At 38.7% G+C, this 15711-nt stretch overlaps 1 protein-coding gene across 2 annotated transcripts in view; it reads left to right on the top strand.

Moving 5' to 3' along the window:
- Positions 1–330: 330 nt before the first annotated feature.
- NSF (N-ethylmaleimide sensitive factor, vesicle fusing ATPase) overlaps positions 331–15711 on the top strand; it is a gene marked incomplete at its 5' end in the record, with an annotated part of 155985 nt that continues 140604 nt past the window's right edge. Inside the window, one exon of one of the 2 annotated variants that reach the window (XM_082861331.1) lies at positions 331–537. In XM_082861331.1, coding sequence (XP_082717457.1) covers positions 331–537 — 207 coding nt within the window. The remainder of the gene's footprint in view (positions 538–15711) is intronic. The other variant, XM_082861332.1, reaches the window with a different exon arrangement.

The following is a 15711-nucleotide window of genomic DNA, read 5'->3' on the forward strand; positions in this document are numbered from 1 at the left end:
GTCCGCCTACAAACAAAAGCCTGAATTCACGCAGAATTTGAATTCAGAACCAACTACACATTACTGATCTTCCCAGGGGCGAAGGCCAGTAACCGCGCTGGGTGCTCTTACGTACATTTTCACACTTAAGTGGGTCTGGAAGCATAAAGTTAAAAGGCCATTAAAGGGCAGAGATAAGCAGGGGCTCAGTGATTAAAAGCATCAACTTCCTATAAAGTCCGGCGCAAACGGCTAGTTGTGATGAGATTCGCAAAACGAGCCCTGGACAAAGTCGGCAGCAGACACGTGAAAGACCCAGAAGCCCCTCCGCCCCGGAAGCTCGCGTTCAAAATGGCGCCACCGCCCCGCCCTCCCCGGGCTGCCGTCGAGCCCGCGCGGGCACTGCAGGGCGGGGGCGGCGGGGCGCGTGCGCGGCGTCTAGACGGCTGCGCGCCTGCGCGAGAGCGGGCAGCGAGCGCGCGCGCGGCGGGGGCGGGCTCTTCAGAGCGCCGAGCTGCAGCGGCGGAGCCGGACGTGTCCGCGAAGATGGCGGGCCGGGTGAGTACAGTTCGAGGAGCCGCGGTTCGAGGCGGGGGTGCCTGGCTCACGGGTAACTGGAGGTCCAGGCAGCCCCAGGGGAGGGGAATGAGCCTGAGCAAACGGGGCGGTGAAGGGGGGTGGCAGGCCAGAGAAGCTGGGAAGAGGGAGCGGTGGCAGGGGATTAGCCCTCCTCAGAAACTCCGTCCCCGTTAGAAGCTCGAGGGAGGAGACCACCTCGCTACCCGGGTCTCCTAGGTCTCCCTTAATCCTCCCTTTACATCCTTTGGGGCTTGTCCCCCTCTGTTCTCAAGCTAGCGGCAGGCTCGTGGCCGTCCCAGGCCGGTCTGGGCTCTAGGGGTTTCTCCGCACCCTCTTGCGAGGGCTTATTAGGTGCCGCCTCTGGAAAAACTGCGGGGGATCCGTCTGCTGCATTGGGGCGAGGGCTATGACAGGGACCAGAAGGAACCCATTTCTGGTTCTTCACAATAAAAGGTCTTGAGAAAGGAGGAGGGGGTGCAAATGACTTTTAGTGTTGAACCCCGGCCATCTGGGGGACGTGTCACTGCCGGCTCAGGCAGAAATGCCTTGAGCTTGGAGTGGGGATGGATTTGGAGTGTCGCGTTTTCCTTTTATGAATGACAGCCGTTTCGAATGCAGCAGGATATGTTGTAGTTTCAGGGTTTTAAATTTTACTTCCTCCTTTAGCCTCTGAGATCGCGGGGTAGTATGGGTTTGGCGAGGGGAGATAAGGCCTGTTCTGGCGTGTACTGCAGTGTGCGTTGAGCAAAAACCTCTCTGAGGGATGGATCCTGCCCAGAGATTACACTGGTCATAAACCTGGGGACGTTAACTGCGTCATTAGGGGATAAGGATGTGCTTGACTGATTTATTTCTACTGGAATATTTGAATAAATTTGCATAGATTATGCATACACGCAAATGTTCTCCCTAAAGGAAATTGTTAGGTCGGGAGATTCTACAGTGAGAAGAGACCTTAAAGGTCATATAATTAGGCCTGTTTCTCTTCTTTTCCCCGCAGCCTCTCCTTTTATCTACAGCTGCTCCAAATGTGCTTCAGATTCTCTTTCCCCCGCTTCTAAGGAGCCCCATTCCTCTATATTCACCTGCTCCCTCTTAACAAACTCAGGCTTCTCCCATCGTAAACCCTCCCTCCACTCCCACAGCTGTCACCTTTTCTCTTCCCACTTTACAGCTAGAAATCTTGTCTCCATTTATTTGTCTCCCATTTGCTTGCCACCTACCCACGCCTCAACCCACTGCAGCCTGATTTCTGGCCCTATCATCCCACTGAAACGTGCCCCTAAACTTAACTGACATTTTTCATTCCTTGTCTTACTTGATGCCTCAACAGCGTTGGACATTGTTGACCGTTGCCTCCTTCATGGAAAATGTTCTTCCCTTGGCTTCAGCCTCCCTCCTGTTTTTAGTCAGACTGCTCTTTTGCAGACTCACCCTCCTCTACTCTGTTATTCAGTGCAGATATTCCTCAAGGCTGTCTCCTCACTCTGTTTTCTGCCCAGGCAATTTATTCTAAGCACAGCTTCAACTACTATCTAGATGCCAACGATTCTCAGTATCTTACTCCCAGTGCAGACCTATCATTTAAGTTTCAGATCAGTATGTCAAACTGACTATTTAAAATCAAGGCACCTCAAACTCAACTTGTTCAAATTCAAACCCATGGTCTTAGCCCACCTAATTAGTATTTTTACAGGGTTTCTTATTTCAGTGAATGACATCACAATGCATTCCACTTATATAAGCTGGAAACCTGAGGAGGGGGCGAGTGGGTCATTCTTTATACTTATGTCTCTTACCATATCCTCTGCCCTCAAGGAAAATTCATCACTGAGTTCTGTTTCCCCCCTCAGAAAAGGGTATTATTAATTATTAGGGCCAAAGAATCTGGGTTGGGCATTACTGCTTTAAACTGTATCCAAAACACCCACTGGACTAGTCACATGGGTTCTGTCATTTTAACATCCTAAAAATCTCTCCAATCTGTCAACCTCTCTACAACTTCATTTCCACCCCCTTTTCCCAAACTACTATCATTTCTGGCCTAGACTACTTCGGGAAGCTCCCGAGTGGCCTCCTTATGCCATTCACCACATTGATTATTCCCTCCTGTGCCCATTGCTACTTAAACCCCTCCCTCAGTAACAGTCATTACTTTTGGGAGAAGACTAAATCCTTAACTGGGCCTTGAAGGCCCTTTGTGGTTCTGCTCCTGCATCTCTACTCACTGCCTTACTCTCTATGCTCAGGTTATATAAGCCTTTCAGTTCCTTGAACCTCTTACCACAGGGTCTTTGCATGTGCATTTCCTTTCTTTGTGATGTTCTGCTCCCAACCATTTACCTCTTACTCATAGATCACTCAGCTCCTCAAGGGAGGCCTGTTCTGATCCCCCACTAAGTCAGGATCCTTTGTTAATATGCTCTTGAAGAACTGAATTCCTTTCCTTAGATATTTATGTCTGTCATTTAAAATTTATTAGTGTGATTGCCTCTACCACTAGACTTTGCTTTCCATGAAAGCAGAGACCATGTTAGTTTTTTACTTACTATCATCAGTGCTTTGCACCTGCCTGGGGCCTAGAGTTAGTGCTTTGGGTACCATTGCTTAGCTACAAATGTATCTCATTTAATCATGACAAAACCACCCTGCAAGATAGGTAGTATTAACTTTGTTTTACTCAGAGAGAGGGACTTAGTAACTTGCCAGGTTCACAGCCAGCAAGAAGCAGGGTTAGCATTTGAATTCAGGTCAGTTCATCAACTTAGTTGCAAGGGTATAAAGAAGAGTAGATTTACTTTACCTAGAACTTGCCTGCTGTCAAAGTTTAATTTTGAAAAACTACCTTCTGTCTTTCGGAAAATTTAAGCACCTTTGGCCCATCTTGAGTGGTCTTATCTTTTCTTCCTATAGCCATAATTGTCTAACAACTACCTATCCATGTTTAACAAATACAGTCAGCCTTGTTGTAATTCTCTTTTTATGGGAGAAAAGCTATTTTGAGTTTTTACTGCTTTTGATTGGTTTAGTTAATTTTGGCATTCTGATATCAGCTTGTAAACGGTATTTATGTTCACTCTGTTACTGAAGATTTGTATCAGTGTTGCTGATGATAGCATTAGTAACCTGTGTATCTTGGCCTTTGCTTTTCCTGACCAAAAAAGAAAGCATCATATTTAGTCCATCTGGGAAACTGAAGAATAAACTGTGTGATGTTATTCAATATAGCATCTAGGTCATCAGAAATTGGTTAATCCCTAAAATACTTTGAAGCCCCTAATCTCAAAACTAAAGAACCTAAAAGAAAATAATTTTTGTCATTATTGTTTTAGTGTATTTATTATATGAGAAAAATATGGAATGACAAGTTGGATACATTTTATAACATGATCAATTAATTTAAACGTATCTGGTTCCTTTTGGCCTTTCAAAAGATTCAATTAGGTAATAGGTTTTTCTCAGCTGTTTTAAATTTTTGCTAGTAATAAATCAGATTCTAAAGTTATAATTCTTATTACTTACATTGACTATAGACTCTTATTTGTAAAAGACCTCCACGTACAGATGGCTGCCACTGCCCCAGGCCTCCACACCGTCTTTCAGAACTCTCGTGCTGCATTTGCTCTGGAATCAGGGAATCAGAAGCAGAGGAAAGAATCTGAAATGTAGCCTTAATAGCTGAGGAGAGCTGACTCTAGGCAGGGAGAAGCTCCTTAGTAAAGCTTCTCTGTTTGGTGTTGCTTTCCAGACCCCTTAGACTACCACTGTCACCCCACTCCTGAAGAAAAAGAAAAGAGAAGAAGATAGGCTTTCCACAGTGCCTGAACTTTTTTGTACTCTCTTTTAAAATTGCCAGAAATCTCACTTACTGGAAATTTAGCAGTCCCTTCCTGAAAATACACATACATTAATGAAAATAAAACCAAGGGATTGTTTTCTTCATAAATTCTTACATCTAGTGGAGGTAATTTGTTTTAAGAAATAGGAGTAAGATGATGTTAAATAGGAATCTAAGAGAGGGAACTCTCTTAGCTGTTGAAAGGGGTTTAGAAGGATGTTAGAGGTAAGTTTTACCTAATTTGGCTGTTTGTCTAGGTCAGGCTAGTATATTTAGTATCAGTATATTGAAAAAGTTTTTGTAACCTAGTCCAGAAACCTAACCATTTATAACATTTTTATGGGTGAATGACATCTTTACCAAATAACCAACCTTCAGATTGGAACACAAGTCCTAGATTGGGGACAGCTCATAGGCAGTACCACAAGTCAAAACAAATAATATAAAATGTTTTGTAGTCCCATTTCCTAAATCAGAGTTTTACTGTCCGGAACATATCAGCTCTCTGCAATCTTGTATGCGGTAGTTATTGCTTTTGTGTATCACTCTAGTGGAGATTTTATAAAGTATGTTCAAATGCAATACATTTTAGAAAATAAAATTGAACTCTTTAAGCACTATCAACTAGCTCCTTTCTGAAACCCAGAGGAATTTATGCTTAAGATGGATGTATTCTTTATTCAGGTATTTAAGTAAGGGTGCAAAGGTGTAAGGTGAAAGTATATTATTTTACTATTGAAAATTCTTGAATTGTTAGAGCAGTGAATCCTTGGAAACAGCTACATTGGCAGTACACTAGTCACTTGCTATAAGGCTGTTCTTAAGGGTCCATACTCTGGGTATAGTGTATAGGTAAAAATCTCTTAATGAGGTCCTTTATCCTACTTCAGTATTAATGCCCTTGAATGGGCTCTGAGACCTACCTTACACTGCCTTCAATTTCCTAGTGATTTAAACTCATTTTCAACCTATTTTTTTATGATGCAAACTAAATATTCCTTGTGTGACTATAACTATTTCTAGCTCTATGCACTTTAAACAAGAATAATTCATATGCGCCTTAAGAGATTTCAAGCATGATGAAAAGTACAGAAAATAGTATAACATACATATATCTATGTGCCCATCATCCAGATTGTGTCTACATATTGTGATATTTGCTTTGTATCTTTTAGAAATAAAACCTTATAGATCCAGTTGAATCCCCTTTGTATCCCTTCTTTTTATAAAAAATTTATTTGTTTTATTTATTTAGTTTTGGCTACGTTGGGTCTTCGTTGCTGTACGCGGGCTTTTTCTAGTTGCGGCCAGCAGGGGCTACTCTTCGTTGTGGTGCACGTGCTTCTCATTGCGGTGGCTTCTCTTGTTGCAGAGCACAGGCTTTAGGCGCATGGGCTTCCATAGTTGTGGCACGAGGGCTCAGTAGTTGTGGCTCGCGGGCTCTAGAGTGCAGGCTCAGTAGTTGTGGCGCCTGGGCTTAGTTGCTCCGCGGTATGTGGGATCTTCCCGGACCAGGGATTGAACCCATGTCCCCTGCATTGGCAGGCGGATTCTTAACCACTGCACCACCAGGGAAGTTTACATACTGTGAAATTTGCTCTATATCTTTTAACTTTTAGAAATAAAACCTTATAGATTCAATTGAATCCCCTTTGTATCCCTTCTTGATTCCACTGACCTTTTCCAGAAGTAACCACTACCCTAAAGTTGGTGTAAATCCTTTCTGTTCACATCTACGTATGTTTGTGCCCATAACTAATATATTGCTTTTTGTGTTTTAAAAATGTATATAGTGGTGTCATAATGTATATTTCCTTCTACAGCGTGCATTTTTTCATTTAAAATTGTGATTGAGATTTAGTCATGTTGAAATTACATAGAGCTAGTTAATTCTGTTTATTGTGTAGTATTCTATTTTGTAAATATACCACAATTATCTGTTTTCTTATCAGAGGACAATTTAGGTGGTTTTCAATTTTATTTCTCCTGGTGCACACATTCTTGTATATGTCTCCTTACATATGACTGTAACAGTTTCTTTAAGGTATATGTCTAGAGACGTGGACATGTACCCTATGTAGAATAGCTACATAGAATTGCTGGGTGATCAGTGACCTTTATCTTTACCTAGTTATAACAGTTTGCAGTCTTACCAGCAGTATATGAGTACCTGATACTCATGTTCTCTCCAGCACTTAATATTGCAGACATTTTAATTTTTACAATATGATAGGGGTAAAATAATATTGTTTAAATTTGCATTTTTTTCCTGATTACTAGTGAGATTGAGCATACTTCATATTGGTCTTCGGAGTTTCCTCTTCTGTGAATTACGTTTGCATATCCTTTGCCCATTTTTTTTCTTTTGGGCTGTTCAGTGGTGATCTTTTCATGTTTGCAGTGTTTTAGATTTAAATTTTATTTTAGTTATAACTACCCATTTTTTAAACCTCTATAAGTAGTGTACTTGTATGTTTTAAAACAGATCGTTTCCCACTTTGAAATTAGAAAGATTTTCTTTTAAAAGGTTTTGGTGTTTGATTCATCTGGAATTTATTTTTGTGTTTGGTGTGAATTAGGAAGCTAATTTTATCTTTTCCATATGTGTAACCAGTTGTCCCAATGTCATGTATTGACTCCATCCTTTTTCCCACTGATTTGTAATGCTACCTCTGTTTTATATCCACTGTAAGTCTAGACTCCATTCTGTTTCATTATTCTGTTTGTCTATATGTGCACCAATACCACTGTTTTAATTACCATAGCTTTAAAATTATTCTTGCTATCTGGTAGTGTTAGTCCCCCTCATTTTTCTTCATTTGGCATTTCTTGCCCTTTCCATATGAAGTTTATGAGCAACTTAATCCCTCCTTTAAAAAAAATTTTATATTTATCTTTTGCCATTGATTTACATTTTTCTTTATAGTATTTTATACGGGCAGATACAAAGATCATTTCAATAAAATTTAGCTGAATTACTCTAGGAAGCTGATAAGCTGCTTTTCTTCCCTCCCTCCTTTCTTTCCTGTTTTTTTTTGCCATTAAGCAAAAAGTGCTAATAATTTATCGCAACTTTGTGCCCTATAGATTTGCAATCAGATGAATTAGCATTAGCTGTTTATGAGTAATGCAGGGTGTTTTGGTCCTTTGCTAAATTCGGAATGAAGTGCTAAAATTCTGATGTATTTTGCACTAGCTATGTAGATCTTTGGTAATGGAGAAAATAGGAAAATTATTAAAGTAAGAAATAAGTTGTCATTTTTGAAACCCAACATTCACTTCTTTATAAAATCACTGAATATTAAAGAGAATTTTAGGATTTCACTGATGGATTATTATTTTTTAATTTGTTATTAATTAATTTATTTTTGGCCAAGTGGCTTATGGGATCTTAGTTCCCCCATGAGGGATTGAACCCGGGTCCTCGGCAGTGAAAGTGCAGAGTCCTAACCACTGGAGCGCCAGGGAATTCCCATCGCTGGTGGATTTTTTAAAAGTGTAAAGTGTTTTTAGTGTTACGGGCATATGAGCAAACATTTTCTTACTTGGTTTGACAAGCAATGAAAATAAAACTTATCACTAATTCTGGGTCTTCCAAAAAAACATCTGAGTGCGGATTTTCTCCTAGAGAATAATATTGACAAAATTTTTTGAGATGATAGCAGACTTAGATCCCACTGTTTAGAACAAAGCCTGGCATGAAAGTGTTATTTAGTAAATGATTGTTGAATGGGTGAGTGTTTATTTCTGTATACCTTAGTAAATTATCATTTTGGACAGTGTCTGTAGTTGGATTTTAATGTTATGTTCTCTGCCAACTATTGAATACTGTTGTTTATTCTGTTATCCAAGTCATTAATATAGCATAGATCTAACTTTAAATAGCTGCTGGCCTCCGATACAGTCCTTTTCTCGATCTGCAAATATTGAGTCTGATAACTTTTTTGTTTATATAGACTTCCAATCAATTTACTACTTATAAAGCATCAAAATAAACTTAACTATAAAGTTTTACCGAGTTAAAGGATGAAATGGACCAAGAGCATTATTGAAGTCTCTTTTCCGTATTTCTTCTCTTCTATTATAGAAGGAAATGAACCTGCCATTATTTCTGTTTTTATGAAGTTTATTTCTCTTAGTGCAATGATTCCCAAAGTGGAATCTGCAGACCAGCTAATCAGCATCACCTGAGAACTTGTTAAAAGTGCAGATTCTCTTACCCCACAGAGGTTGATTAAATTAGAAATACTGGAGGTGGGGCCCCTGCAATCCCTTAACAGTTCTGAAGATGGTGTATGCTAAAGTTGAGGACCATTGACTTAGGATTTTGAGCTCTCCAATTTACTTTAACAAATTGTTCGAGATTTTTTTCTCCAGATTTCCTTCCAAATGTATACTCAACCTTGTTATTTCTAGATTTCAGCGTTATTGTCTTACCTTTCCTTTAATACCTTCTTCACCTGTATCCAATTTTCAGACGTTTAAGAAAGCCTAAGTTATTTCGTGCAGTATGGAGAATTAGGTACCTTGACAGACCTTTCCATGGAAAATATTTGCAATGCTAGATAGCATGGTAATTACAGTTAATTAAAAGATGTTGTATTCTTGAAATTTGCTAAGACAGCAGATCTTTCTTTTTCTTTCTTTTTTTTTTGGCCGTGCTGGGTGGCTTGTGGGGTCTTAGTTCCTGACAAGGGATCGAACCTGCGCTGCCTGTGTTGGAAGCGCGGAGTCTTAACCACTGGACCGCCAAAGAAGTGTGCTAAGACAGTAGATCTTAAGTGTTCTTACCACATACACACACACAGAAGTAACTTTGTGAGGTGATGGATATGTTTATTAGCTTGTGGTAATCATTCCACAAGGTATACTTATATCAAAACATCACTTTGTATACCTTAGGCAAAATTCCCTAAGGCTGAGCGTGTGCATGTACGCTTGTGATCCAGCAGTTCTTCTGGAGTGGGTGTATGTGGGGGTGGGGGTGGGAGTATAGCTATCCAATTGAAATGCATACATATATTATTCAAAAGACATGTAATGTTATTAGCGACAGTATTCATAATTAAAAACTGGAAACAACTCATGGATAAATAATGGTGGTATATTCATATAATTATATATTGTAAAAAGCAAGGAAAATGAACTATTGCTACATGCAACAAAATGGATGAGTGTTAACAATCATAATATTGATGGGTAGAAGTCACACACAAAATAATACAAGCTATATGATTCCATTTATATAAAGTTTTCAACAGGCTAAACTCTGATTTCTATCTCTGGTGGTAGAAACAAGATAGCAGTTATCTGTGGTTGGGGGTGAAGAGCTAGTGATTAGGAGGGGGCAGTATGGGATGTTGGTAATGTTCTCTTTCTTTAACTGGGTGTTGGTTACCCTGGGTGTGTTCACTTTGCAGAAATTCTTTGAGCCAAACACAATGTGTGTACTTTTCTGTATCTATGTTTTCTTTAATAAAAAGTTGATTTAAAGAAGTGGTAATGTTTTTTTCCTTAAACTAGGTGGTAGGAACATGGTGATTGTTTCTTGGTATTTTATATCTTACGTTTTTAATAAATATTTTTATTCAGTATTCAAAAAATATAAAAAGTAGTCACTACTTCATTGTTAATTGAACATCTCCTGCACAGAGCACAGTGCCTGGAACATTATAGGTATTCATTAAATATTTGTTCCATTGAACAAAAGTAGGGTAGTAATTCCTTTTTGCCTTCCGACAGCCAATCTTTTACTCAATTATTTATAAATAATTATTTCTAAATAACCAAAAAATATAAATAATACCATTATATTATTCTTATACTATCAAGCTGAGTTTATTAAACAGAGAAACCTCTCAGTATTACAGGCACTTGCATCATGAATTATTAGCATGTTTAATTATAGTGACTCAGATTAACATCAGCAATTTAGATTAATATGGATGTAAATCAATAGATTTTGCAGCTTTGAAGATGTGAAATTTAGTAGACTTTCTAATATTTTCGGGTATCTCACTTTTTTTCTTTCTTTTTTTTTCCTGAACAACTGAAATCACAGCTAACTTTTTCTACTGAAACTTGTGTTCCACCTTCTGTACCATGCTGCCTCTTGCTTCTTGCCTGTCTTGCATCTCTAACTTTCTACTTTCCTGAATGCCCTGTGTCTCGCTAAGGGAAGAGCCCAGAGCTATGGGACTTAGGGGTTGGGACTGGGGAGAGGCTCTAAGGCCTGGGATCCTTGTTCTGATTCCGTCTCCAAAAATTCTTCTCTCCTTCTTCACCCTTCAAAAGAACGTAGGTGCCAAACTTTCATCAGGATGTTGGGAATAAAAAAAAAAAAAAGCTTCACAAATATTGTTTTGATTTCTTTAAGAACATTTGGAGTAAACTTTTCAGAGTAAGAACACTAAGTTACTAAATAAGAATATCTTAAATTGGATGAATGGTATTTTACAGTTTTGAAAACACCTTCACAGATCCTTTCTTGTTAGACTCTCAGAGCAACCTTATGAGTTGGCACTCTCAAAATTCAGTTCAACAAATATATTTCAGCTAACACAGAAATCCTCAGCTAACATCATACTTACTGGTGAACACTGAAAGCTTTCCCCTTTAAGATCAGGAACAAGATAAGGATGTCTCCTGTCTTACACTTCTATTCAGCACTATTTTGGAGGTTCTAGATAGGGCAATTAAGCAAGTAAAAGAGTAAAAAAGGCATTCAAATTAGAAAGAAAGAAAATTATATCTATATACAGATGAAAGAATTTACAAGAAAAAAACGTAGAGCTAAAAAATGAATCCCATAAAGTTGCAGGATACAAGATCAATGTACAAAAATCAGTTGCATTTCTATACACTAGCAATGAACAATTTGAAAATAAAATTAAGAAAACAGTTCCATTTACAATAGCATCAAAAAGAACAAAATACCTATGACTAAGTTTAACCAAAGAATTGTAAGATTTGTACACTGAAAACTATAAAACACATTGAAAGAAATTAAAGATCTAAATACATGGAAAGACATCTTCTTAGAAGGAAACGTAGATGAAAATCTGTTCATGGATCGGAATACTCCCCAAATTGATCTATAAATTCAGTGCAGCCTCTTTCAAAATTCCAACTGCTTTGTTCCCAGAAGTGGACAAGCTGATCCTAAAATTCATGTGGAGTTGCAAAGCCATTTTAGCCACAACAATTTGAAAAAGAAAAAGAAGAGTAAAGTTGGAGGACACACTTCCTGATTTCAAAACTTATTATAAAGTACAGTAATCAAGATGATATGGCACTGGCCTAAGGATAGTCACATAGCCATGTAAACCAGTGGAATAGAATTGAGAGTCCAGAAGAAAACCATACATTTATGGTTAATTGATTTTCAACAGAGGGCCAAGACCATTCAGTGGGGAAAGAATAGTCTTTTTAACAAGTGATGCTGAGACAACTGGATATCTACATGCAAAAGAATGAACCTGGACCCTTACCCCACACCACATACAAACATGAACTCAGAATGGGTCAAAGATCTAAATCTATAAAATTCTTAGAAGGAAACAAAGGTGAAAATCTGCATGACCTTGCATTAAACAGTGATTTTTTTTAAAAAAGATATGACACAAAAAGCACAAGCACCAAAGGGAAAAATAGATAAATTAGACTTCATCAAAATTTAAAATTATCATGCATCAAGAAAGTGAAGAGACAACCCACAGAATGGGAGAAAATATTTATAAATCATATGTCTGATAATGGTCTAGTATCCAGAATGTATAAAGAACCGTTATAACTCAACAATAAAAAGAAACTCTATTTTAAAATGGGCAGAGGATTTGAATAGATATTTCTCCAAAAAAGATGTGAAAATGACCAATAAGCACATGAAAAGATGTTCAGCATCATAGTCATTAGAGAAATATAAATCAAATCCCACAATGGGATACTACCTCACACCCACTAGGATGGCTATAGTTAAAAAAAAAAAAGTGTTGGTGACAGTGTAGAGAATTTGGGACCCTCATACACTGTTGGTGCAAATGTAAAATGGAGCAGCCATTGTGGGAAACAGTTCGGCAGTTCTTCAAAAAGTTAAACATAGAATGATCCAGCAATTCTCCTAGCTATATAACCAAGTGAGTTGAAAATATATGTTCATACATAAACTTGTACATGAATGTTCATAGCAGCATTATTCATAATAGCCAAAACGTGGAAATAACCCAATGTCCATCAGCTAATGAATAGATAAAACAAATGTGGGGTATCCATACAGTGGAATATGATCACAAAAAGAAATGGAGCGCTGTCACTTGCTACAACATAGATGATCTTGAAAATATTATGCTAATTGAAAGAAGCAATCACAAAGATGACAGATTGTATGATTCCATTTATATGAAATGTTCAGAATAGGCAAATCCATAGAAAGAGAATGTAGATTAGTGGTTGCCAAGGGATGAGGGAGGGGAGAATGGGGATTAAATAGCTAATAGGTACAGGGTTTCTTTCTGGAGTGCTAGAAATGTTCTGGAATTAGATAGTGGTGATAATTGCACAATGTAGTGAATATACTAAAAATCACCGAAGTGTACACTTTAAAGTGATGAATTTTATGTTTTATGAACTTGTCTTAGTCTGTTTGGGCTGCTGTAACAAAATACCAGAGACTGGGTAGCTTATAAACAACAGAAATTTATTTCTCACAGTTTTAGAGACTGGAAGTCCAAGATCAGGGTGCCAGCATGGTTGAGTAAGGGCCCTCTTCTGGGTCACAGACTTCTCATTGTATCCTCACCTGCTGGAAGGGACAAGCTAGTTCTCTGGGCCCTCTTTTATAAAGGTACTAATTCCATTCATGGGGGTTCTTGACCTACTCACCTTCCAAAGGCCTCACCTTCTAATACCATCGCCTTGGGCATTAGGTTGTCAACGTATGGATTTTGGGAAGACAAACATCAAACCATAGCAGAAGTGTATCTCAAAAAATGCTAATAAACACTTCAACTAACGTTGCATATACTGGGTGGCACAGGCATGCCAGAGCTTAGAATAGTGGTACTCAACTAAGTAGTTTAAGGCAGCTGGTGATAAGTAGTGATAAGACTGTTGGAGAAGCACAAATAATAGAGATATGGGAGATACCCAGTCTTATTAGGAACCAAACAAAGAGTTGTATAGACTTGGCTTTGTAAGATGGGTAAGATTCCATAGGTGGAAGGGGTTTGGAATAGGAAATTCAGGCAAAAGGGGTAGTATAAAACAAAGGTATGGAGTTAGGAATATGAAGTATCAATACATGGGCTTTATTATTTAGGAATCACATTTTTAGTTTTAGGTCATGTCTGGTGGCAGACAGAAGATTGAATTGGAGAAGAGAAATTAGAGTCAGGGAAACCAATCAGGTTATCGCAGTTTTTTTAGGAGAGAGGTGATGTTGGCTGAAATAGATCAACAGTTGTGAGGATGGAAGGGAGGAATCAAATGCAAGTTACAGTGCAGAAGTAGAATTACTAGGTCTTGGCCCCAATTTATGTATGTGTGTGCACGTGCGTGAGTGTATTGGATGGTGAAGGGGAGAATGACCTTGAAATTGTGAATTGGAATGAATTGAAAGGTTAATGATGACGTTAGGACAGCCAGAGAAACAAATTAAAATGAATACTGAGGAGAGGGAGATACCACTGAATTTCTCAATTAGAAAGGCATTGGTGACTTGGAAGAGCCATTGCAGTAAAGTAGTTGCTGGAGAGGATTTCAAAGAAGATTGCCAGAGGATGAGAAGATGGGAGGCAAGGAAGGGAGACTTGAGAAATTTGGTTGTAAAGTGAAGAGAGAAAGGTTGATAATTTGAGGTAAGAGAATTAAGGAACTTTTGCTTTTTAAGTCACTATGAGGGGTGTGGACCTGCCTCTGGAATGAGAGAGGCTTACTGTCAGTGACCCAAGAGGCGAAAGACCAAAGGCTGCATAGGCGGGTTGCCATCAAACCTACAGATGAGGGATTCTACCTCCTTATACATTTGAGATATGTGCCTTAAGATGCTTCTGTAAGGTTAAGAATAGAATGCTGTGATCCTTGAATGTGACCAAATGGAGCTACAGTACGAGCTTGAATCAAATTAGAGGTAGCTATAGGATTAAAACACACAATCTTTAGTTTATTCACTTTAAAATTAGATTTTTTTATCTTCTAAGTATACAAAATTCAGAATGAGTCATATTTTAAAAATCATTTAGAGAGAGGTAATTTTCCTATGAGAAAACAAAAATGTTAGCTAGAGCGAGGGCCGGGTGTTTGCGGGTGTGTAAAGCTTTTAAAACAGCGCCTGGCGTGTAATAAGCTCTCAAAACACATTAGCTATTATTATTGACACTCCTCCAGTCCAGCCACCAAGTGGATAATCATTCGCCTCAGTGCCATTTATTGAATAGTTCAGCTTTCCTCTACTGATTCTAAATCTCACATATCAAGTTCTCACCTGGTTCTATTTCTGGATTGTTTGTTCTACTCCATTGAACTGTCTGTTTCTGTACTAATACTACAATACATTGTTTTATTTTATTTATTTTTATTTTAGTTTTAGTTTTTTTTTTGGCCACGGGATCTTAGTTCCCCAACCAGGGATTGAACCCCGGCCCTCGGCAGTGAAAGCATGGAGCCTAACCACTGGACTACCAGGGAATTCCACTAAATTGTTTTAATTACTGTGTATGGCATGTTTTGATGTCTAGTAGGGCCAGTCTCATTCTTTGTGAAATTTTTCTTGGCTACTTTCACAAATTAAAAAAAAATTTTGTTCCCTTCTCATTTTGCCTATTACATTTATAAAACTTTGCCAGTTACAGTTTAGATTGAATTTGCTGAAGTCCCATTGGATTTTCTTATAATTACATTAAGTTTATAGGTTAATTTGGAGTTGATGATATCCTTACAGTATTGAGTCATTGCATAGAATGACATCATATATCTCTACATTTACTTGGATATTCTTTTTTTTTTTTTTTTTTTTTTTGCGGTACGCGGGCCTCTCACTTTTGTGGCCTCTCCCGTTGCGGAGCACAGGCTCTGGACGTGCGGGCTCAGCGGCCATGGCTCACGGGCCCAGCCGCTCCACGGCATGTGGGATCTTCCCGGACCGGGGCACGAACCTGTGTCCCCTGCATCGGCAGGCGGACTCTCAACCAATGCGCCACCAGGGAAGCCCTACCAATTTTTTAATTCCACAAATATTTATTGAGTGTCTATTATGTGCTAACTATTGTACCAAGTACTTCTCCAAATTTTAAAGTAATGTATTTTGAGGCATTAATGAA

This window comes from Leucopleurus acutus, assembly GCF_964270905.1.
Source record: "Leucopleurus acutus genome assembly, chromosome: 19".
Lineage (NCBI taxonomy): Eukaryota > Metazoa > Chordata > Mammalia > Artiodactyla > Delphinidae > Leucopleurus > Leucopleurus acutus.